This window comes from Pagrus major, chromosome 3 (assembly GCF_040436345.1).
Source record: "Pagrus major chromosome 3, Pma_NU_1.0".
Classification (NCBI taxonomy): Eukaryota; Metazoa; Chordata; class Actinopteri; order Spariformes; family Sparidae; genus Pagrus; species Pagrus major.
Window position 1 is genome coordinate 10,149,648 of NC_133217.1, and position 22,765 is coordinate 10,172,412.

General features: G+C 40.0%; 1 protein-coding gene across 4 annotated transcripts; it reads right to left on the minus strand.

Annotated features, from left to right (window-relative positions):
- Positions 1 to 7,627: 7,627 nt before the first annotated feature.
- c3h6orf47 (chromosome 3 C6orf47 homolog) lies at positions 7,628 to 22,503 on the minus strand. 4 transcript variants are annotated; one of them, XM_073462991.1, is made up of 5 exons: positions 22,115 to 22,502; positions 20,412 to 21,834; positions 17,453 to 17,556; positions 15,508 to 15,723; positions 7,628 to 10,777 (listed from the first exon to the last, which is right to left on the minus strand). In XM_073462991.1, the coding sequence occupies exon 2, from the start codon at positions 21,338 to 21,340 to the stop codon at positions 20,462 to 20,464; it is 879 nt and encodes a 292-aa protein (XP_073319092.1). In that variant the 5' UTR covers positions 21,341 to 21,834; positions 22,115 to 22,502; the 3' UTR covers positions 7,628 to 10,777; positions 15,508 to 15,723; positions 17,453 to 17,556; positions 20,412 to 20,461. The 4 variants fall into 4 exon arrangements, with proteins under 4 accessions (XP_073319092.1, XP_073319094.1, XP_073319093.1 ...); XM_073462992.1 differs by lacking the exon at positions 7,628 to 10,777 and having other exon boundaries at positions 15,485 to 15,723; positions 22,291 to 22,502; XM_073462990.1 differs by lacking the exon at positions 7,628 to 10,777 and having other exon boundaries at positions 15,485 to 15,723.
- Positions 22,504 to 22,765: the final 262 nt, after the last annotated feature.

A 22,765-nucleotide genomic window follows, 5' to 3' on the forward strand; every position in this document is an offset into this window, starting at 1 on the left:
GCATGCTAACTTTAATAGATTTTTCTGCAACGCAATACATAGACATCATAATGCCAAATCTGCTATTTCTTCACATTCTGTCGATAGTATTAGTACATTTTTGAATGTTTTCAACTCAAATTCTTCCATACTGCCCCTTTAAATCTACTAATTTTTTTATTAACAACGGATCACATGTGATAGGAGTGACTCATGGTGACAAACCCTCAGAAAATGATCATTAACTCGACAGTTACCTTCAGCCTTGTTTTTTTACACTACCTGCCGAGCACCAAACACAAAGTGAACATAGTGGAGTATTAAGCGGCTAAAGAGCTAAAGATTTTTACTCTAAAAGGAGAGTAACAGATTTGAATTCATCAAATTGAAACAAACATGGCTCTAAATGAATGCTAACATTGCTTGATGTTGCTTTGTGTCTGCTTGATGTGTAAATGCGAATATTTAACTCAGTGTTTTTTCTTCAGCTTGTTCCATTGCCACCAAGTGGCCATATACTTATTTAGGAAGGTCCTGCTTTATTACCTTGAGGACCTGTCCTGAAAAATGTAGTAAAAAGTATCAAAATGTAATCATAAGGTGATTCTGATCATGCTTACATGGTGCATAAACGGGGCTCAAAGCGGCTGCTCATGTCCTGAGGCTTTCAGAAGGGATCATGGTTTGAATCTAAGATGCAAGATTTGCCTTGTGGATGATTAATGGGGTGATGTTGCACAAAATACTGACTGGCTAAAGCTACTACTAGGAATTGCTCCAGTTGGGTAATCTGTCACTTTAACAGCATGTCTGTTTATTTCAGACTTAACATTACTTGAATGGTATTGCAGCTGAAACTGTGAACTGCAGTATGACAATATAAGTTTGACAGGTAAAGCAGGCATGATATTCGTTGTGATAGTTTATCAAACTCAAATCAGTTTCAAGTGTCTGCAACTTTATTCTCACAGCATACCGAAATGACTGGGAGAAAAAAGTGTTCCGGAAAGGTAGGATAATATGTCAAAAATGAAATTTAGTCTTTGTGTAATGTAGACCAGGGCTTCAATTACTTTTAAATGGTTCACTGGGTTCCATTTGGGGAAAATTGATACAGAGCAGTAGGTCACAGACACAGTGATTTTGAATTGTTATTTAGTTAAAAGGTGAAATATGTAAGAATTGTCCAACTGTTGAATTCATTATCCCAAAAAATAGGGGCAGCATATCACCAGAGTAACAGCTAACTGACGCTAACTAATCAACTAATTCTGTTTATAAATCCAGTCAATAGATATCTCTGCAACACAAATACATAGACCATTTTGGCGTAACATCAAAATAGTTCAGAAACATTATTTCATCACATTCTGTTGATGATTTTTTAATGTTTTAAACTAAAATTCTTACATATTGCACCTTAGACATTTGTTAATTTTCCTTGGTGTTTTTGTTCCAGATGGAAGCACATGGGGGCTGGCCATCATGCCTTTGTACAAAGATAAGCCAATCCTTTATTAGTCCTACAACAGTTGCAAAGGGGATAGCAAAAATAGAGAAGCATCAATAGACCATTAATACATTAGTATAATAAGAATGAGAAATAAAGTAAGACGTACAAAATAAAAATTAAAGCAGTAAGAATGATATAAACAATTTAAATAAGAAAAATACTCAACAGTTAAAAAATATTTACACCATTGCACATAGGTATGCAGATTGCACACTGGGATGCTGAAATTGCACAGTTGAAAGTCAGTTTTGGTGTGTGTGGTCTACAGTGAGCAGTACTGGTTGAACTGTCTAACAGCAGCAGGAAGTAAAGACCTCATTCACACACTCAGGGTGAAGCAGCCTGTCACTGAAGGAGCTGCCTAGTGCTGTCAGTGTCCTGCATGGGTTGGGAGTCTTTCTACATCAGGGATGATAGTTTAGCTAACATCCTCCTTTTTACCACCACCTGCACTGGGTCAAGGCGGGATCCCAGGACAGAGCTGGCCTTCTTAATCAGTTTGTCTTCCTGTCAGCAGTCGTGATGTTGCTGCCCCAGCAGACCACTCCATAGAAAATGGCTGATGCCACACAAGTCAAAAAATGTCATCAGGAGTGTCCCCAATTAGTATTGTCTGCCCAATCTATTTTATTGTTCAAGTAAACAACCAGGTACTTGTAAGAGGTCACTATCTCAATGTCCATAGTAGGGGTTGACTGATGTTGCTTTTTCAGGGCTGATACCAATTATTAGAATAGAAAGAAAGGAGTCTGAAAACCGATATTTGGGACCAATATTCGTCTGCAGTTAAAATTAAAATCTTTGTCTCAAAATTTCCAACAACCAGTGATGTAATAAACCTAAATACAATTTACTCAAGTACTGTTCTTATGTATAACTTTGAGGTACTTTACTGACGTTTTTCCATGTTCTGCTACTTTATACTTCCTCTGCACTACATTCATTGGATACATTTAGTTACTAGTTACTTTGCCAATTTAGATTATTCAGTGTTTACGGGCTATTAATTATGATGTGTTACCGATCAGATTGTGTTGCTGGCAGGACATTGTGTGACAGGATGCTACATCAAAGCAAAGTAGCACATTTTTAAATTTGTTTATTTTATTGGCAATTTGACAGAAAAATCACTGATCCTGATGATCGGAAAAAGCAGAATATCGGCCCAATTATCAGCCAAGGCCAATAATCACCAGCTCTTTGGTCTTCCCTGCTTTGATCTGGAAGTGGTCGTCAGAGAACTTCTGCAGGTAGCAGTTGGCAGTGATGTACATGAAGCCTGAAGTGCAGAGGGTGAAGAGAAGAGCAGCCAAGACAGGGCCCCTGTGCTGCAGACGACCATGTCAGACTCACAGTCCCATGCCCTCGTGTACTGTGGATGGTTGGTGAGGTAATCCAGGATCCAGGATGATAGGTGGTCCAGCCTGAGTGCTCCAGCTTGTTCCTCAGGAGCACAGGCTGTATGGTTCCCTGATGCTGGCAGGTCCACTGATGGGCTGGGATGTGGAGATGGGTAAGGACCATCAGGTGCGATGAAGACCCTGATGATTTGAGGTGAAGAGTGAAAAAAGGCTCAGGCCCCTGCATTAGAGCTCCAAGAGTATGAAGCGCCAAATCTGACAAAAGCTGGGTGAGAACTGTGAGAGAGAGGTTGACCGTGTGCGAGAGAGAATGAGTTTCTGCCATTGACTGTAAAAAATAGTGGTCAGAGCCTCTATGACGTCACCCACAGGTTTCTCATGAGACAGAATGAAGCTTGAGGTGGGTGGTACTGGCCGTTGCCATCTTGGCAGCACCTGACTCCACCTAACTCCTAGCTAATCAAAAATGGGCAAAGAGGTTGAGTGTGGGTGGAGCGGAAGCAAGCCTACGTATAATACTCATTTCGCTCTGTTATCCTGCAGTTTCTTTTCTTTTCCCATCTCCTCTCTGTACATTCATGAAGTAAAGTAATGTTAATGTTTAATTTCTCCTCCATTCAGCAGTCAAATAAGAGTTATCCTACATTACAGTGGATTTCAGCACCTAAATGAGCTTCTTGTACCAAGCTGTTATTGTAGTTGACTTGCTTTTGGAGCCAACCTCAAGTGGCCATTCGAGGAACTGCAGTTTTTGGTACTTGGTACTGCATTGGCTTAAATTATAAGAGTCAGATGTTGGCACTTGGGTACCGTGCTAGAAAAATTGTGATCTTGTGGATGAGAGAAGATGATGGTGTGCTAGAGACAGAGTTGACATTGAGGTTAGGAGAGGTTAATTGCGTGAACAAGAAACTAACACATGGCAAGAGAGCAAGGGCTAACACACAAGGCGGATTGACTCTTGATTTACAAGAGACCTTTCAATTGAGTGACAAATCGTTTCAGAGTGAGAAACAAATTGAGACAATGGTACACAGATTTTTTTTGTACCAAAGACTGAATTTGATATACACTGCTCAAAAACATGAAGGGATCACTTTATGGTCACAGTATAATACCAAGTCAGTTCAACTTCAAGGATATCAATCTGTCCATTTAGGAAGCACAAGTCAGTTCAGTTTCACCTGCTTTGGTGCAAATGAAAGACAACAGGTGCAATGGAGAGGCAAAAGCAAGACAACCCCCAAAGAGGGAGTGGTTTTACATGTGGTGGCCACAGACAATTGCTCTCTCCTGGTCCTTCCTGACTGATTCTTCTCTAGTTTTGTGTTCTGCTAGTGTCCTTGTCACTACTGGTAGCATGAGGCGGTACCTGCAGCCCAATCAGGTAGCACAGGTAGTCCAGCTCCTCCAGGATGGCACATCAATACTTGTGGTCGCAAGATACCAGGAGACCGACCGTTACATTGGAGAGCTGGACAGGGCAGTAGAAGGACATTAACCCAGTAGCAGGACTGGTATCTGCTCCTTTGTGCGAGGAGGTACAGGAGGAGAACTGCCAGAGCACTACAAAATGACCTCCAGGAGGCTACTGGTGTGCATGTTTATGAGCAAACTGTCAGAAACAGACTCCATGAGGGTGGCATGAGGGCCCGAGGTCCTCTAGTGGGACCTGTGCTCACAGCCCAGCACCGCGCAGCTCGACTGGCATTCACGAGAGAACACCAGAATTGACAGGTCCGCCATTGGTGCCCTGTTCTCTTCACAGATGAGAACAGGTTCACACTAAACACATGTGACAGGCGTGAGTCTGGAGACGCTGTGGTGAACATTATGCTGCCTGTAACATCATCCAGCATGACCGGTTTGGTGGTGGGTCAGTGATGGTCTGAGGAGGCATATCCTTTGGACGGTCGCACAGACCTCCATGTCATAGCCAACGGTACCCTGACTGCTGTTAGGTACCGGGATGAAATCCTCAGAGCAACTGTCAGACCTTACACTGCTGCAGTGGGCCCTGGGTTCCTCCTGGTGCAGGACAATGCCCAGCCTCATGTGGCCAGAGAGTGTAGACAGTTCCAGGATGACAAAGGCATTGGCCATTGACTGACCCTCTAGTTCCGCATGGCTAGTTTTTCCATTTCCTTTTTTTCACATGATCTGAAGAACAATAAAGAAAGAAAAATCCATGCACCATTGTCTCAATCCATTTCCCATTCTGAAAAGTGGTCTGGCCAAGCATTTTCTGAAATATAATTTCTGCAAAAAGGCTCAAAATTCCGTTTTTTCATTCTTAAATGTCATTTATCTTGATAAGGAATCCCATAGCTAGAGTTAATGAATCCCTTGCCCTTAAACATTATTAAAAATAGTTATACAGCTCAGCTACCATGTACAACCATGTAATTTCCCAAAACAGCTTCAACATCAATCGGCTGCAAAATCATTGCACACCCTCTGTTAATAGTCTGTATCACAACCACTAATCTGTTAGCAGCAGCCAAATGTGGCTAAATGGATAATCAAAGCTGTACAGCACTTGGGCTTACAGCACATATTAATGACTCTACCAGAGGAATACTGTAAGAGTGGTGTAGTCTGTAATCCTAAAACCCAGAAATCAGTTAGCATTTCTGCACAGATGGTTCCCTCGTCTCAAAGTCTATGGGTTTTTTAAATTGGTTTTCAGTGAAATGTGTGAAATAAGGTGTGTGGTTACCACAGGCTGAAGATATTAAAAAGTTTTATTCGACAACATATAATACATAATTAAATATCCCACAATTTAATTATACAGCGCTTACGTGTGTTAAAAACAGAGTGGGATTATATTCAGTAAGATTCCAAAATCCAATTTCCAATAGGCTTTTTGTCGAGGGAACCAGGGCGATGCTAACATCCGGGTTAGCCTAGTTTCCCAGTATGCTTTGTGACAATGTGTTTGAAGCAAAAATGTGTTCTTAATCAGCACAAATTGTACCTGTTACACAGTTACTGGTCTAGCTGTTTTTTTACACTCGCTGTACGAATATTTCTGATAGATTACAATTACTCTTGTGGTAAAAGACATTTCTCGCACCGTGAGTGAAGTCACATACACGGTTAGTCCATCTTCAACCTCTCTCATGCACTAGGAAAAGTGATTTTTCTTGCAAAGTACTTTATTTTCTAAAGAGCACATTCAAATTTAGCCCCATTTTTGTCTGGTTTGGCGCATCATACAGGAGCACACCATTAAGATGAGGAAGGGAGAGGCAAACATTGCTGGTTTATGGGATGTGTTAAGTGTATGTTATTGATTAAGTGATAGGAATTTGTGTTGGTATACATTCTTGGTATTTTATTTTTGTATGGTGTTGGTTTTATGACAACATGGTCAGGGCTGCACGGGTGGATGCAGGCACATTTGCTATTTACACAACATGGGTGCTGGATGGGAAAATGACAACTGTGTCGGTTTGAAACTAGCAGTGACAATTGTGCTGTGTGCTGCTTTGCGCCAGGGATAAGATAGAGCCCATAATATGTAACATATCTGCATTAAAATATCTTGCAACAAATAGACCTTTGTTGTATATTTTGTTGAGTTGTCTACATTAAACCAATAGTTTCCAAGAATGTTTGAACACAGAGAAATCTGTGATTTTATTCAAGCTAAGGGTGTGTCTCATTTGGTGACCTGTAGCTATAGAGAGGTGAGGTCCCTCCCCTTTCGGTTTCCTATTGTGCCCTGAGTCAAAGATAAATATTGTCAACTGAAAAGATATTTTGGCAAGAAAGTCAAGAAAGTTGCAGTTTGTTGTGAAGTATGATAGTTTTAAAGTTAGTTTTGTGTGCTAGCAAAGACATGGAAATGGCTCAAAAAGGTTTTGGTTATAGGTTTCAGTGAGTGTTAAATGAGACGTCACCTACGCAACTGTTAGATGTTTAGTCTTTCTAATCACGTTTCACTGTCTTATATTTTAACAGTAGTGAAAACTGCATCTTTCTCGAGTTGAAAAAACATCTTAAATTGACCAACATCATATGTGTAATTAATGGCAGAGATAAAAAAAAAAATACTCGTCTGTGCAATTACCCATTGTACATATTTTTTTCTGAAAGGTGAAAGAGGAAAGAAGGTGAAAGAAGATGGTGGTCCACCAGAAGAGGAGGGACTTTTCCTCTCTATAATTTTGACGGGTGAGTCAAAGAGTGAGGAGGGAAGTTAGGGAATGTGACTTAACATAACCTGAATACGACTTTAAAACACTACTTTGTCTGTGAACTTTTCTGCCTTCAATCGTTGAAGGCAGACATGCGAGTTAAAGTTTTATGCTCTGAATCACGTCACATAATCACCACCATTCAACTGCGGTAGCCGCCTGGCTTTGCTGCTGGGGACAGACGCTGTTTTTCGGGCAGAAATGTGACGAAGAGTCGGTAGGACAGACAGGATGACAGAGGCTTTTCTCGCATCAACTTCGTATTTATATTCGACAAGACCTGCTATAACATAACTGTTGTTTGGTCCTGTAACATTGCTTCATGGGTTGAAGTGTGGGACATTTCTCCTTTATTTGCTGAGTGAAAGATATTTTTAGTTTTTAGACTGAACACCATCAGACGACATACTGCTGACCCTTTCACACAGACGTCATCTTGCCACAGTTGCGACTCTGTATGAGGTGGCGAGGCGGTAAAAAAGTGCAAGATTCACACCCTGAAAAGGCAGTGTGAATGGTACTTTTATTGTGGATTTAAAAATGTGTAGAAAATCAAAACAAAGAAAGAATCGAAGAACAGATCAATTTTATTTAGCCAGTGAGAGCATTTAACTTCAGTGTAGTGTTAGGTTCAAAGTGGCCATAAATAAGATGTACAGTAACAGATCACAGCAGATACTTCCTCTGACTACTTCCAGGTTAAAACTACATACAATGTATTGGTGAAGCCTTATTTAAGGAAGTGGGACAGTTTCTTTAGCTATAGTGATCCTGCACTTGTTAGGTCTGTTGGCTGCTCATATAAAAATAGCTTTTCGTACAAGGTAACATCAGCGTTAATATCACTGCAAAAAAAGCTCCATGTAAGCAAACAATGAATAAAAGAGTTGTAGACATTGGGTCACCTTCTTGGGACTCAAATTGTTGTAAAAAAAAAAAACCTAATATAGTTCGACATTCTCTCTCGAAATCTGTACATGCCAGTATTAAAATGAAAACTTCTAATCAAATTAAAATATTTATCTTCCATTGTATATACATTTGAAACAATTTAAATTTAAATTTCAAAAGCCAATTTTAATGTTTGAAAATGCATATCTACTGACAATTTTCTCCTGATTTTGAACCTCAAAGACTTTGGTAGACAATGTGGAACCTAGACTGCCCTTCTTTATTTACTACCTAATTTTAGCTTGCTATAAATGAAATTGCAAACTGCCATAATGGCAGGGCTCTATGGAAGCCCTGAGGGGCAAGTGAGGAATTTTAAGTATGATCAACTGTTTTCTCTCCTATGTTTATGACTTAAGAACTGGTGAAAAAAGGTTTTGTCAGGATAATCTTTCTGAGTTCCAGGAGAAAAAAGAAATTCAATTTGTGAAACCAAGGTGAAAAAAAAACACTATATAATATTAATTTTAGCCACAAGAGGTCAAAGGCACAGGAGGCTTTGTAGTACAGTATGCTTAATTAAAACTCCCCTGGAAGAAAACATGAATGCTCTTAGTCCTATTGAGAACATAGTGTAGTGGTACACTTCAGCCTTTTGTGGCCGAAATGGGTATTACAAAAACAAACTAAAAATGTGCTGAACAAAAAAACTCCATTCTCCTGCCAAACCCTTTCTTATAATAATAATAAAAAAGTCATAAACACAGATAACAAAACAATTTAGATCAGAAGTAGAAAATGGGGCACCAAAAAAAAAATAAAAAAATAAATCCCTCCTTACCCCTCAGGGCTTTCATTCCTGTCAATATGGCAGTCACTGGCATAGGGGTATAGTGAAAGGTACTTGCTTTATAAGTTCTCATTTGAATCTGGCAGTAGTTATGCATTTGAATGAACATGGAATTTTAACACATTTTGTCATTCATCATGTGTACACAAATGGACAATTAACTTAAATGACTTAATTTCAATGTCACATTTACAGGCTGTGATACAGGTAAGGAATCTAAAGCATCACAAAAATTCCATGAAAACACATACTTGTGGAGAAACTGTGGCCTACATTCCCAATAAAAACATTTCAAATGTTTCAATCAAGCAATATCAGGGAACAGAAAATGACATAAGGCATAAAACTATTGTGTACAGAGAACACATTAAGATGTGTATGTTTACAATCTCTCAACAGATACTTTCTCAGAACAAGCAACAATAATAGTACCACGTTCATATTTTGAGGAATATCACTGTGATGTACTCCATGCACTATAAGTGGTAAAGTCTGGACATGCTGCTTCCACAGGTCACACAGGGCTGCCAGTTTAATATGTGAAAATATATAAAGTACAAAAACAGATTGACCAGTGGAAATGTTGAACATTTGATAATTTAGAGTTGTAAATAAGCAGCAACCACACCAGCTGATGATGAAGCCACTTATTCCATGGCTATTAGATGATTACTGGTCAGAGACAATGCTGACTTATAGCTTAAATATAGTAGATTTATTAATGTGAGTGTGTGTGGCTTAATTTGCTGGTGTCTAAACCTATAGGTCAGCAGTGGTGGTTGCTACTTGCTCGTCCCTCCTCCAGGCTTCCTCCCTCCTCGACCAAATTCATATTTTTGCTCCAATAAAGGCACATACACATCAGCATTCTGTTTCAGAGTTTCTAGGGGTCAACTGTGTGAATCAACAGGTCAGAGCTGAACAAAGGACAGTGGACAAATTCAAGTGAATCTACTGGAGCCAGTAAGAGATCACTCCAAAACAGTTAACACTTGCTTGAATGTATCTGTTGTATGAGCTTCAGGTTAATTAAAGATGTGATGAATATGTCAGGGAGATGTGTAGTATGACAAATAATGAGAAACAAGGTGGCAAAGGACAAATTCAAATTTAAGCTTTAGCACTCTTTGGCACTCCGAAATTGGACAGAACCTTACTGTATGATTCCAAATGTGGACGCTAGAATTAAATGATCCCAGAGGGACTGAACACAGGTAGAGTCTGAACAGACCTATCCTGCATGGGAGCAGTTTCCTTGTAGTCTTACAGTCACTGAGAATTTTGACTTTTCAGAAATTATTAGTCTTTTGGCCTGACTTTAAGGAGCTTTGATATTATCTGATATTTGAACTTAAGTTTGTCTGAGCTTCTGTGCCTTGGGCGAGTGTTGTTTTTTTGTTTTTTGTTAATGCAGTGGTGCTAATTGGTGGTGTTAATTGTATTGGTTTGCATTTTTTCCCCTGGGTGGTACTGGATTAAACCTCTACCAGTTAAGGCTGTGTATTTGGCTGTTTTGCATTGAAATTTGTTCATTTTTCCACACAGAGTGAACCAAAGGCAGTCACCTGGTCCCAAACCAGGTGAACACTGAATCATAGTCCCAACAAGACAAGAAATAAAATGAAAACAAGACAAAATGAAATAGAGTATTTCCTAAATATTGGGTGTCCCTCTTTGCTATAGGCATTTCTTGAACATTCATGGCCTCTTTTATTTCTGATCCTGATGATAGTAGTAGTACAACAAGTGAGGGCACACTACTATAAAATGTAGATCAATAGTGTTGAAAATAAAGTCACATTAACACAATTTCTAGGCATTTATAATGAGTGTGCAATACAATTCTTACATCACACTGCAGAACACAGTGACGCAGTAGAACAGTCCATGTAGTCCTGCTGTTGTGATGTCAAACATTTGGTGGTCTGATACAAGTGGCCTGATGTTGGTGGAATCCAGAGTAGACAGCAACTTCTCACTGTAGGAAAGACACAACTCTTTTAATAAACAGCTTACATTTGCCTTTGTGGATATTGCAGTTGTAAAGACACGGGGGCACTCAGATATTCTATATATCTATTGGCTGTTGGCTGGGGAATTTTGACAGGATTATTGCACAAAAAAATTCCATGAGCACAGAAGAAATCTTAAAGCGGATGTTTAACGTGCGCAAAGAAGCAGCCTAAGTGTAAAGAGAAGGGTTGAAGCTGGAGCGCACAAAGTCTGTGCAAGCAACAATATATCTGAGTGCATGCATAAAGTCTGAGCAAAAGCAGAGCAATTCTAAGCACAAGTTGGGGATATTTGAGTCCTTGGGCAGAGTTCTGAGGGAAAACAATACAAAAAATCATTAAATCATACTCTCAAATTGAAAGACCGTGTTTTTGAATTAAGATTGGGAAAAAACTCCATAAATGTGACTTTAAAAAGCAGGCACTATAGACCAAGATTCAGTACCTTGTTGAGGCTTTAATGCTAACTAAAAAGAATGATGACTTTGTCATATGAAATCCCTTTAACTCATAACACATAACTCACTAGATTATGGTCACAATGAGGATTTGGATTATTTATATAAAACACAACTACCCACTCGGTTCACATCTACACCTTCACTAATTTTGTCTGCTTCGACAGAACAACCACTCAGATCATTTACTTCTGTAAAACTAGAATTTCCCACCACATGGAAAAAACTCTGGCGTTCAAAATGTCACACAAGCAAACAAAAAGAAGTATTCAAAAGTAAAAGTACACCCTGATTCCAAAAAAAGTTGGGACACTGTTAAAGGCAAATAAAAACAGAATGAAATGATTCATGAAATGATGTCTTTTTCAACCTAGATTCGTTAGTTGTGAAATTGAAACTCTTTCCCATTTGTACTTGCAACACAACATTAGCTGCTGAACAGTTTTATATAAAAAGAAATACATTATTTAAAAAGAAAAATCAGTGGTGCAACGAGTACAGCCGTGTCAAGCGCCTGCTCCTCAGAAAAAGAAAGATACAACAGCCAAAAAAGCTGCAGGACAACTTCAACTGGACAGCCACCGAGACACGTCGCTAGAAAAACGTCTCCAGACAAACCGTTGTTTAAAATACTACGGTGTGCATGCCGTGTGCTCCTCTCCTGCAACACATTTTTTGGCAGTTTTTGGATCGCATTAAAGTTAAAATATTTGTAACTTTTCAGCGCTGTTCACGGCGTCACCACTCATCAATGTCACTTTGCCCAGGCAACTTGTGCACTGATATGATTAAAATAGAGTGATGCAGCATTATAGGTTTTCAGGTGAAATACAGTATGTCATTAACTACAGTAATATGGTAATTACATTACATTCATGTTTCATGTAGGCAGTGAGATAGAGGGACAAGTGAAAAGAAAGCAAAAAGACAAAACATATGGTTAGTTTGTGTGTCAGTGTAATGTTTACAAAGCTGTATTTTATCTATTATAATATACTGTACCACTTACATCAGGCCATTTTAGGACCAAAGTGAACAGCTGTTTAGGGAAAACTAGTCCAAAAGCAATACTGTTGGACTTTAAAAGTCAAATGATTTAGAAAGGGCACATTTTTAGTTCTGGCTTTGGGCTGGTTTTATTACAAACCCCAATTCCAATGAAGTTGGGACGTTGTGTAAAACGTAAATAAAAACGTAAATAAAAACAGAATACATTGATTTGCAAACCTTTTCAACTTATATTCAATCGAATACACTACAAAGACAAGATATTTAATGTTCAAACTTTTTTGTTTTTTTGCAAATATTCACTCATTTTGAATTTGATGCCTGCAACATGTTCCAAAAAGGCTGGGACAGGGGCATCAAAAGACTGGGAAAGTTGAGGAATGCTCAAAAAACACCTGTTTGGAACATTCCACAGGTGAACAGGTTAATTGGAACAGGTGAGTGTCATGATTGGGTATAAAAGGAGCATCCCCAAAAGGCTCAGTCGTTCACAAGCAAGGATGGGGCGAGGTTCACCACTTTGTGAAAACTGCGTGAGCAAATATTCCAACAATTTAAGAACAACATTCCTAAATGTACAATTGCATCCATCATCTACAGTCCATAATATCATCAAAAGATTCAGAGAATCTGAAGACATCTCTGCACATAAGCGGCAAGGCCAAAAACCAACACTGAATGCCCATGACATTTGATCCCTCAGGCGGCACTGCATTAAAAACCGACATCATTCTGTAAAGGATATTACCACGTGGGCTCAGGAACACTTCGGAAACCATTGTAAGTTAACAAAGTTAGCTACATCTACCAGTGCAAGTTAAAACTCTACCATGCAGGGGCGCTGTTTAGCTCAGTTGGTAGAGCAGGCATCCCATGTACAGAGGCTTTGCCCTCGCTGCAACAGCCCTGGGTTCAAGTCCCGGCCTGGGGCTCTTTGCTGCATGTCACTCCCCCTCTCTCTCTCATCCTGATTCCTGTCTATCTTCAGCTGTTCTGTCAATAAAGCCATGAAAAGGCCAAAAAAAAAACTCTACCATGCAAAGTGAATGCCATATATCAACAACACCCAGAAACGCCGCCGGCTTCTCTGGGCCCGAGGTCATCTGAGATGGACTGACAAAAAGTGTGCTGTGGTTTGAGTCCACATTTCAAATTGTTTTTGGAAATCATGGACGCCGTGTCCTCCGGGCCAAAGAGGAAAAGGACCATCCAGATTGTTATCAGCGCAAAGTTCAAAAGCCAGCATCTGTGATGGTATGATGGTATGGGGGTGTGTTAGTGCCCATGGCATGGCCAACTTGCACATCTGTGAAGGCACCATTAATGCTGAAAGGTACATACAGGTTTTGGAGCAACATATGCTGCCATCCAAGCAAAGTCTTTTTCAGGGACGTCCCTGCTTATTTCAGCAAGACAATGCCAAGCCACATTCACGTGTTACAACAGCGTGTACTTCTTAGTAAAAGAGTGCGGGTACTAGACTGGCCTGTCCAGACCTGTCTCCCATTGAAAATATGTGGCGCATTATGAAGCGCAAAATACGACAGTGGAGATCCCGGACTGTTGAGCAACTGAAGTGGTACATCAATCAAGAATGGGAAAGAATTCCACCTACAAAGCTTCAACAATTAGTGTCCTCAGTTCCCAAACGCTTATTGAGTGTTGTTAAAAGGAAAGGTAATGTAACACAGTGGTAAACATGCCCCTGTCCCAGCCTTTTTGGAACGTGTTGCAGGCATCAAATTCAAAATGATTGAATATTTGCAAAAAAAACAATAAAGTTTATCAGTTTGAACTTTAAATATATTGTCTTTGTAGTGTATTCAATTGAATATAAGTTGAAAAGGATTTGCAAATCATTGCATTCTGTTTTTATTTACATTTTACACAACGTCCCATCTTCATTGGAATTGGGGTTTGTACATGGACCTGACAACCCTGATTTAGAGGGTTAGGTGCGTTCCAAATCGCACACTTCATCGTTTCACTTTTAATAAGCACTGCAGCAACCCTTACAAAGTACATACTGTTGCATGCAGTATGCACACAATAGGGACATTTACTACAACATTACTACACTATTTTGTCATGACAGTGCACCTTGAACTTTGATCCTCTTGCTCCTTTATCCGTTGCAGCCTTAGCAAATGTTGGAGTACAAAGAACATAGTACTTACACATACATGTGCTTTCATCAGACATTGTTGTGTCTGTCATTCTGTGACATGAACTGTCTGATGTTTGCGCTCTCTCGGCTTTGTTTATATTTGCATGCCACGTGGCTGTGCAAAGGATTGTGGTCAGAGTAGCCAGAAAAGCATGCTGGCTTGCATACTGCAGAGTGTGACTGGATATAGTAGGACATCCTGGTATTTTTGCCATATTTTGCATTGGGACATACAAAATCTTTTTCTGGCATACTAAATAGTATGGTAGCATGGGTATTGGAATGCAGGGTGAGAAAGCCAAGCATTTTGTGACATAAGAAGTTTTGTGGAACACTTTCAAGTCACACTGGGATAACATGAGTCAACAGGTCCATGCCAGGTTGAGTGCACTGTTATTAAAGCAAAAGGACAAATTCATTCATGGACATGTTTCGTAGTCAACTTTTCACTCAAATTGTAAAGCTTATATTATCATTTGTAAGGAAAAAAAATAGTATTACATTTGAAACAAATGCAAAATAGATGCATTTTTTACAAACTCTACAAACAAATAGGCAGCAGTGTTTTATCCCTTTGGGAAGTGTTTCCTGAAGCCTAGTCAATTTTTACCAAATTCATGCAGGGCAATTTTTCCCCAAATTGTACCCAAAATATGCTCAACAACTTTTTTCACAATAAGGTAACAAATCCTTCAATAAACTAACAATCATATTATTTGAAAGAGAAATCTGGAGATATTTCATCATATTAGTCTAATGCCTTTTAAGGAGGGAATTTGTATAGATATCGCAGGCATTCATGTTTTCTCAAGGTTTTGTGATCCATCAGTGTAAGCATCCTATACTGTGTGTAAGACTTTGGTGCTTTTAACATTTTAGCTTTGACATAGTGTCTAACCACCACATGTCTATGTCCGTAGAGATATTTCTAATCTCTTAATAAAATGGAAATCCTATGTTCTGTTTGCCTCAAAAAGAAAAGTGACCTTGTGATGTTTTGATGATCCGTCTGTGAAATAAGTCACGCAGATACAAACATATTAAATACAATACTTTTATTTACCTCTTCCCTTGTATTGTCTTCATACATTTGAATAAAGATTAAAGACAGGATAAGATGGAGACATAAGGCGGGGGGCAGTGTGAGTCCATCACACCAGGTGAAGAGCTGCCCTCAGTGGACGATGGTCCAGAGAGAGTGATGAAGATGAAGACATCAGATTGTCCAGGGTGCAGAACTTCACTGTTCACTGATTTGTGTTCATCACGCCCAATCATCCTTTAATAAAGAAAACTGTAATTAGGCAAACAAAGCACACTGCCATCTTCTGGAAGGTAACAAATTAACTCCTGCTGAACAAAGACAAACCAAAACTGGAACCAAAAAACACTTTGTTCTGCAAATCACGACATGTTACAAAAGTTATGTTCCCGTTTTGTCTTGTGGTTACTTTCTGACAATAAGTTAAAGAGAACATGTGTACTATAAAGACAGGAAATACAATAGAGTGCATAGGTTAATAAATAACTTTTGGTAGGGCTGTACAATATAGTAAAAAATGATTCAAGATTAGCGGGATTGATCATGTTAGCATGATTTTTTAAAATTTAAACTAAGAAATCATGGTGGTGTTATATTTGTTGAGGCAGGGCTCCAGACTGCGACCATTTAGTGGCATTTTGCAACCATTTTTGGAGACAGTGCAACTAAATTTGAGAACTAGCAGCATGCGTGCTACTTGCAATATGCCCCCCTTATTTTGTTTTGTGAAATAATCATCGTGTGAAACACCAGGAGAAAAATTTCTGCCGGTAATATTGTGCTCTGCCACAGTAAAAAAACAAAACAAAAAAAACCCATAAAAGGCAAACATGTTCTATGATCAATCAGCTGCTCCACCTCCTCAATAAATATACAGTTATTGTTAAGCACGTTTGTTACTGAAGTCGAGAGGTCTGCAGTGCCCCTCTCTCCCCCAAGGAGAGAAGGAGTCACCGCAGGCCAGTGACCCATGACGAGATTATCATCGTTTATGAAAAGACAGCATTGTGAGGGTACAGCCATTTCATGCCCAAGACGTCGCCTAAAAAAAGGTGGATCTACCGATGTGCATCCTGCTCATAGTTCAGTTTTAAAATTGCAGTGCAACCTTGAGTGTCTCTGCAGGCAGCTGCTGACATAAATAATCATTTATGTTCTTGACATTTTGGTGCCCCCAAATTGCAGTTTTGCTCATCAGTTAACCACTCTAATGTTGTCAGTTGATTTTTTTTCATCTAGTGGACAAACTCATATAAAAGTATATTTATGGTTCCCCTTATTCATAATTCCTAATTAAAATGCGATCAGTGTGCATTTCTGTAAGCTGCAAGTTTTATCCTGTGATTGTAATGCAAAAAAAATGACCCAAAAAAAAAAGACTGAGTGACTTCAAGAATAAGGGGTCCCAGAGTGATTTTAAAATTAAAAAAAAAACAAAACATTAATGTGACAGAGTCTGCAACACAAGGAATCTAATAATGACCTTATGCATGAAAATACAGGGATGAAAAACAAAGCAAATGCTCTTCTTAGCCTGTACCCCAGTAAGAAAGTGGAAAACAACAGTTTTAAACTCTAAACTTATCAATTGTTTTTTTCTAAATAAAATCTGGTTTTAGGAGAAGCTACAAACTCTTAAGCACTACATCACTTTAACAGCAGGCAGCACCAGTGCTACTAGTGGAAAAAGTAAGTCTGCAGCCCTGTGAGGTCTGTACCAAAGATGTTTTCTTATGTTTGGAGAACAAAAAATATGTAGGGCAGCACATCTCATCAGCACCACCGTACTTCATTATAATGCTTTTGTCACGCATTTTATTTTCATAAAAAAAATTCAGCTGTTGTATAATAAACTTTGATTTTGTTTCAGTGGGTATCCCTACTTCCTGACTACAGTGGTAAACACAGACTTACTGCCAAACAAGGCATTTGTGCATTGTGATATACTGTTACTGCTGTTACTTACCTCCAAATGTAAATTGTCGTCTGTTTCTTATGTTCCACCAGGGTCGGTGGGACCACTCCGTTTCCACCTGACATCCACGTTGAGATGAAAAGTGCAGCACATGCCTAGTTACAAAATTCAGAGGTGCATGACAGTAACAGCTTGCGGGACCTTTCAACAGGCCGATGAAGTCATTTTTGTTGCCCGCATCCCAGTGACCAAGACACTTTGGCAAGCACAAATCAAATGTAAGTTAGAATCACCCCAGCTATGTATATTGTTAACTGATAATTATATGTTCATTAAATTATAAAATGTTGTCCAAATCACTGTTGATTTTATTTTATTTTTTTAAATAATCCTACATTTTCTATTTTGGACAAGATTAGCCATCACAAGTTAAACATCCAGGAGACTTGTCTAAAAAAACTACTTCAAACCCTGCTACAGCACAGTCTTTGTAATGTAGTAAAATAGAGGTAGAAAGCACCAAAACAGGACAGTCAACTAAAGTAGAAGTACCTCAAAATTGGGCTTACATACATTACTAGAGTAAATGCATTACAGACAAAATATCCAAGATTCATACACATTTTCATGAAACCCTTTGTGGAGAAAATAATCTCAATCAAGAAAGTACTCGGAATTTTTAAATATTTCAGATACTGGTTCATGGAATTATTATTGCTAGTTCTGGGCGGTATACCGGTTCACACGAATACCGGTGTATATTTTCGTTATGATATGAATTTTTAATGTACCGCCATATCGGTGTATTTGATTACACAACGTTGGGAACGCTACGCTGCGCCACACGACACTGTTTCAGACCGGACCCTTTTCAATGTTGCGCTGCTAAACACGCATGGTGTGACTGCGAGGCGTGGTGAGGGTAAACAGTAGTGCTCTGGTGTTACCTTATGGTGAAGATGGATAGGATAGACATTAGCCTCATAATCATTCACACTGCTGTTTGTATGCGGGGATCCTGCGCCAATTCTCCGCATCCTCCTTTGTGTGAAAGTCTCAGATGCGGCGAGGGGTGAAATTTCGCTGCGCCTCTGATGCGCCTCCGGAGGTAGTATCAGAGGCGCAGTATTGGCGAACCGAACCAGTGTGAACAGATAAGCTGGCGGCGCGGAGCGAGGGTGTGTCGGTCTGGTGTTCACTGTCTGATAACTGTACAGGTCCTTCACTCAACAACATATAGATAAATCTCCCACAAAGCAACGTTACATGACCATACAACAGTAACATAGTAACTGGTTGTGTCTTTGGCAACTTATATGAGGAAAAAAATACTGTAGTTATTCGTGGAGAAGTGTCTGTCCGACCGACTATTTCTGCCCAAAAAACAGCGTCTGTCCCCGGCAAAAAACTTTAACTCACCAACTGTTTGTCGCGGTGAAATAAATCACCACGATGGTCAGACCTCCCGACCGAGACTTTAGTTAACTTTCCCCCATAAACAGCCTCCCTCCCCGCGAGTGAAAGAGTCAGACAGTGTCCTGTTTACTGATGGCGATTATGTAATTAAGAGAAAAACGTAACTTTGTCATTTTCCAGGATGTTTGGTGTGTCAGGATCCCAATTGTCCCAATTTCTTTTTTGTAAACAGCATCATTTTCTGGGTCCATGCAAACCTGTATTACTACTAGTGTGGAATTATTCTACAATATTCACTCATCATGACAGTAAAATAGACCATCCTAAGTCAATCTACTGCAGTAATTCCTCTCTCAACCAGTAGAAAATGCTGTGAACACCTGATTATGCATGAAAAAAAAAAAATACTGTCATATATCGTGAAACCGTTAGAATTTTGAAAAATACCGTGATATACATTTTTGGTCATACTGCCCAGCACTAATTATCGCCACTGTGGATTAAGCGCAGGGCTTATCCAGTTTAATTATACATCCTGGAGGTTTTAGGTTCACTCAAACTGCAATAAGTTCCAGCAGACCTAGCCTAGCCTACAGCCGGGCTCACACTACAGGAGTACCAGGCTGGTTTAACCCCGATTTGTGCCTCCCGAAAATCAGAGGAGAAATCTGTTCCAGGAGCTTGGTCGGACTCAAAGGTGTGCCCAGATTATCTGTTATGTGTTAGGGTTGTACAGATCCAGTCTCAAACCTCCCAAACTCCTCCAAACTCATTGTGTTTGATATTTAGCATTCAAAATCTGGACGACCACATTTGTCATCATGTCAGTACTTAAAAATATCCAATAAGAGACATCCCAGAGCAGTTGACCCCAAGGCTAAAGTTAGCTAACATAGTACTGTTAACAATTAATAAACGTGGCATCTCCAGTTCTCATTACAGAATAGACTGCCCATGTTGACCACGTCTCCCCGACCATTTTATCATGCAGACTTGTTTTCTGCTTTTGTTTATTCTCACTGCAGGTATCAACCTAACTGCGGCAAGTTGTTGTGCCAGCCATCAGTTTTCATTTGAGATCACGAGGTGCTACATAGCTCTCTCTGGCACAATAATCTTAATAATAATCGGTGACGTGTAATAAGCCACTATTTTCAAGTCTTGTAGTGTGTGCAGGCTTGAGATCAGAGACAAGAACATCTGTGAATATTCTCCTTATGTACGGATTGAAACCCGTTTTCACGATTGGTCTGGATTTTAAAACTCTTGTAGTGTGAGTCTGGCCTAACCAAAGTTTAGATGTAGCTTGTAGAAATTTTAACAGTTAAAGACTAACTGATCAAAACTATACTACCTGCAGCAATAACACTACAGCTTCAGCTGTCTGTCTCGTCACCTGCTCCTTCCTGTAGGTTTTTATAATGATTCATTTCCTTAGATTTTTAGTTCAAGAGTTCAACTTCAAATTCAACTTGTGCAGTCATAAAAAAAAATACTACTGAAACCTAATAGAGAGAGAAAATCCAAATTTGATAACATTTACAGGCGGTCAAATATTACCTAAACATCATATTAGAGGAGTGTAAGAGCTTACCTCAAGTTAAACTTGTCTTCACTTTGTCTTTAACAGACAAAAGTTTTTCCTTATGTTCCCTTACTGGCTTTCATTTCATCAGTCTCCTTGCCCTCCTCGCCCTTTTCTTCTTTTTCTTCCTCTCCACCAAGGATCACACTCTGTCGGACACTGACAGAGATTACTAATGCCTGTATGATGCCATAGATCAAAGCAAACTGAGGGAGATACTCCTGGATCAACCAGAGCAATCCTGCCATTCCAACTGTGGAGACAAAAAACATGGCCATACCATGAAGCCATAGCCTCAGTGCTCCCTGTACCCCTAAAACCTCCAAGATCAGCTTAGCAGGGGGGGACACAGTCCACAGGAAGCCAACCACAAACAGGTCAAACAAGTGGCGGAGGAAATTGAAACAGATCTCATGGTGCTCCGGTAGGATTTCCACCTTCAAGCTGTGCGCAAAGAGTCGGAAAGGAGATGTCAGCTGAGAGGAGGGAGGTGTAGGAGATGGAGGAGGCGTTCCATAATCAGAAAAGTCCCCATCAATATCACGGTCCCACAAATCTCCACTCCTACCGCCATGTTTCCTTCGTCTTAGTCCACTTGGTTTCTTTTCTCTTGGCCACAAAAGGTAAGTGGATGGGAGATATTTCCACCATCTAAAAATTTGCTCTGAATTTGCCTCCATCTCCCGTTTCCCTGCACCGAGATCTTCGATTGCCATGGGCTGAAGCTTCTCCTGCGCTTCCCAGTACTCTTCTACTGAACTACTTTGGTCACTTTGATGTCTCCACCCTCCCCAGATCCAAGAGGTCCACCCTCTGAGGCCCTCACTGCCACTGCCATGCTTCTGGCCTTCAGCTATCACCGGTGTGGTATTCTCTGACACGGCACTGCTGCCCCATGATCGCGCCCAACCCCAAGCTCTAACTAACACAGCTGTCATGCTTTCTCAGAGCTTGTAGGACTTTAACTTAAAATCGACAAACACTGAGTTCTCAGCTCCTGTTGCTTAAGCATGCATGGACTGCCAATAAGTTGTGAAGTTGTAATACTTGTTCACGAGGACTCAGGCCTAGGCAAAATTAAGTCCTCAGGTCATAGACACACCTGTTGGTGTGTGGGAAGTAATTTAGAAAAAAGGAGTGACCCCTCCTACATTACTTGCAAAAACATGTATTAACTGCCAACATTTATAAGTCAATCTTCTCGTCTACATGTCGTTGGTTAAACCTGGCGACCTTTTGAACTGCCAAGGTTGTTTTCACTAACTCTGCATTGTCTTCAGAAATGCTCAATAAGCAAGTTAGCAACGGCTAGCTGGAAATGACTGGGTTCGGCTGACCAAGATTCCAGCTCAATAACGTCAGTCAACGTTAATGTGGATGTTTGACAAACTTGTTTTACTTTTCCCGAAACACATTGCTTCACTCCTCATGCCTGAAAATAAGAGAAAAGGTATTTAGAGTTGGGTTAAGCATTAACTCTTCCTTCCAATTCCACGTCAGCATCAATGCGAGTTAACGTTAGCTAATGTTAGACAGGTCTTGAGAGTCGTCTTAGCAATCCTGTAGGATTTTCAAGGTTCCACGTCTATTTTATTGTCATGGTACAAAGAAACTAAGATCATTTGCTGGTTTAACGTTTACTATCAAATGTCGAAACATTTTTCAGTGTCTCTAAAGTAGAGTAGCTAATTTGATAATGGATACATGCTCACCTTCAGCAACGTTAGCTTGAGTTTGTCTGTCAGGCCATAACTAGCATAACTTCAGCCTTGTTAGCATCACGAGTCGATAAACAGACCAAGTACCTAAACCTTCGGATGTCGTGATGAAAACACACCACCGTATTTTTAAAAGTAAGGTTCCAGCTACTGGCGACGGCTAACGTTACCTCTGACAGATCTGCTAGGCAGCAAAAACACAGGGAATGGTCCGCTTCCCAAATCCACTGAAACGTTAAACTAAAGAGAACAAAGAACACGGACTACCGCTGTGGAGTCAGCCTTCAAAATAAAACATCGGTGGACTATCGTTGGTTCATGCTAACAAACACGTTCACCGACTATAGACCAGCACTGAATACAACAGGAGCATTAGATACACCTAGTTCATAGGAGGTCAACCATGGATTGCGAGTTATTTTCCAGGGTTTGCCTGATGGCTGTAGAGAAAAAACATTTGATATTTACCTGTGCGTGCCCGAGTTCTGATCACACACACACACACACCCTTCTCGCAGTACTAGTGAGGGGGCGTGATTTTCTACGGGGTCACGGCTCGAAAAGTCGAGATATATATTGATGACGTGGGCAGTCTCAAACTGTAACGTTAGATATGGTTTGGCTGCTGGAAACCAGCTGACTGCG

What these genes read in the sequence shown, in the direction of transcription:
- c3h6orf47 (XM_073462993.1), bottom strand. Translation starts at nt 21,340, where the DNA reads ATGACAGCTGTGTTAGTTAGAGCTTGGGGTTGGGCGCGATCATGGGGC.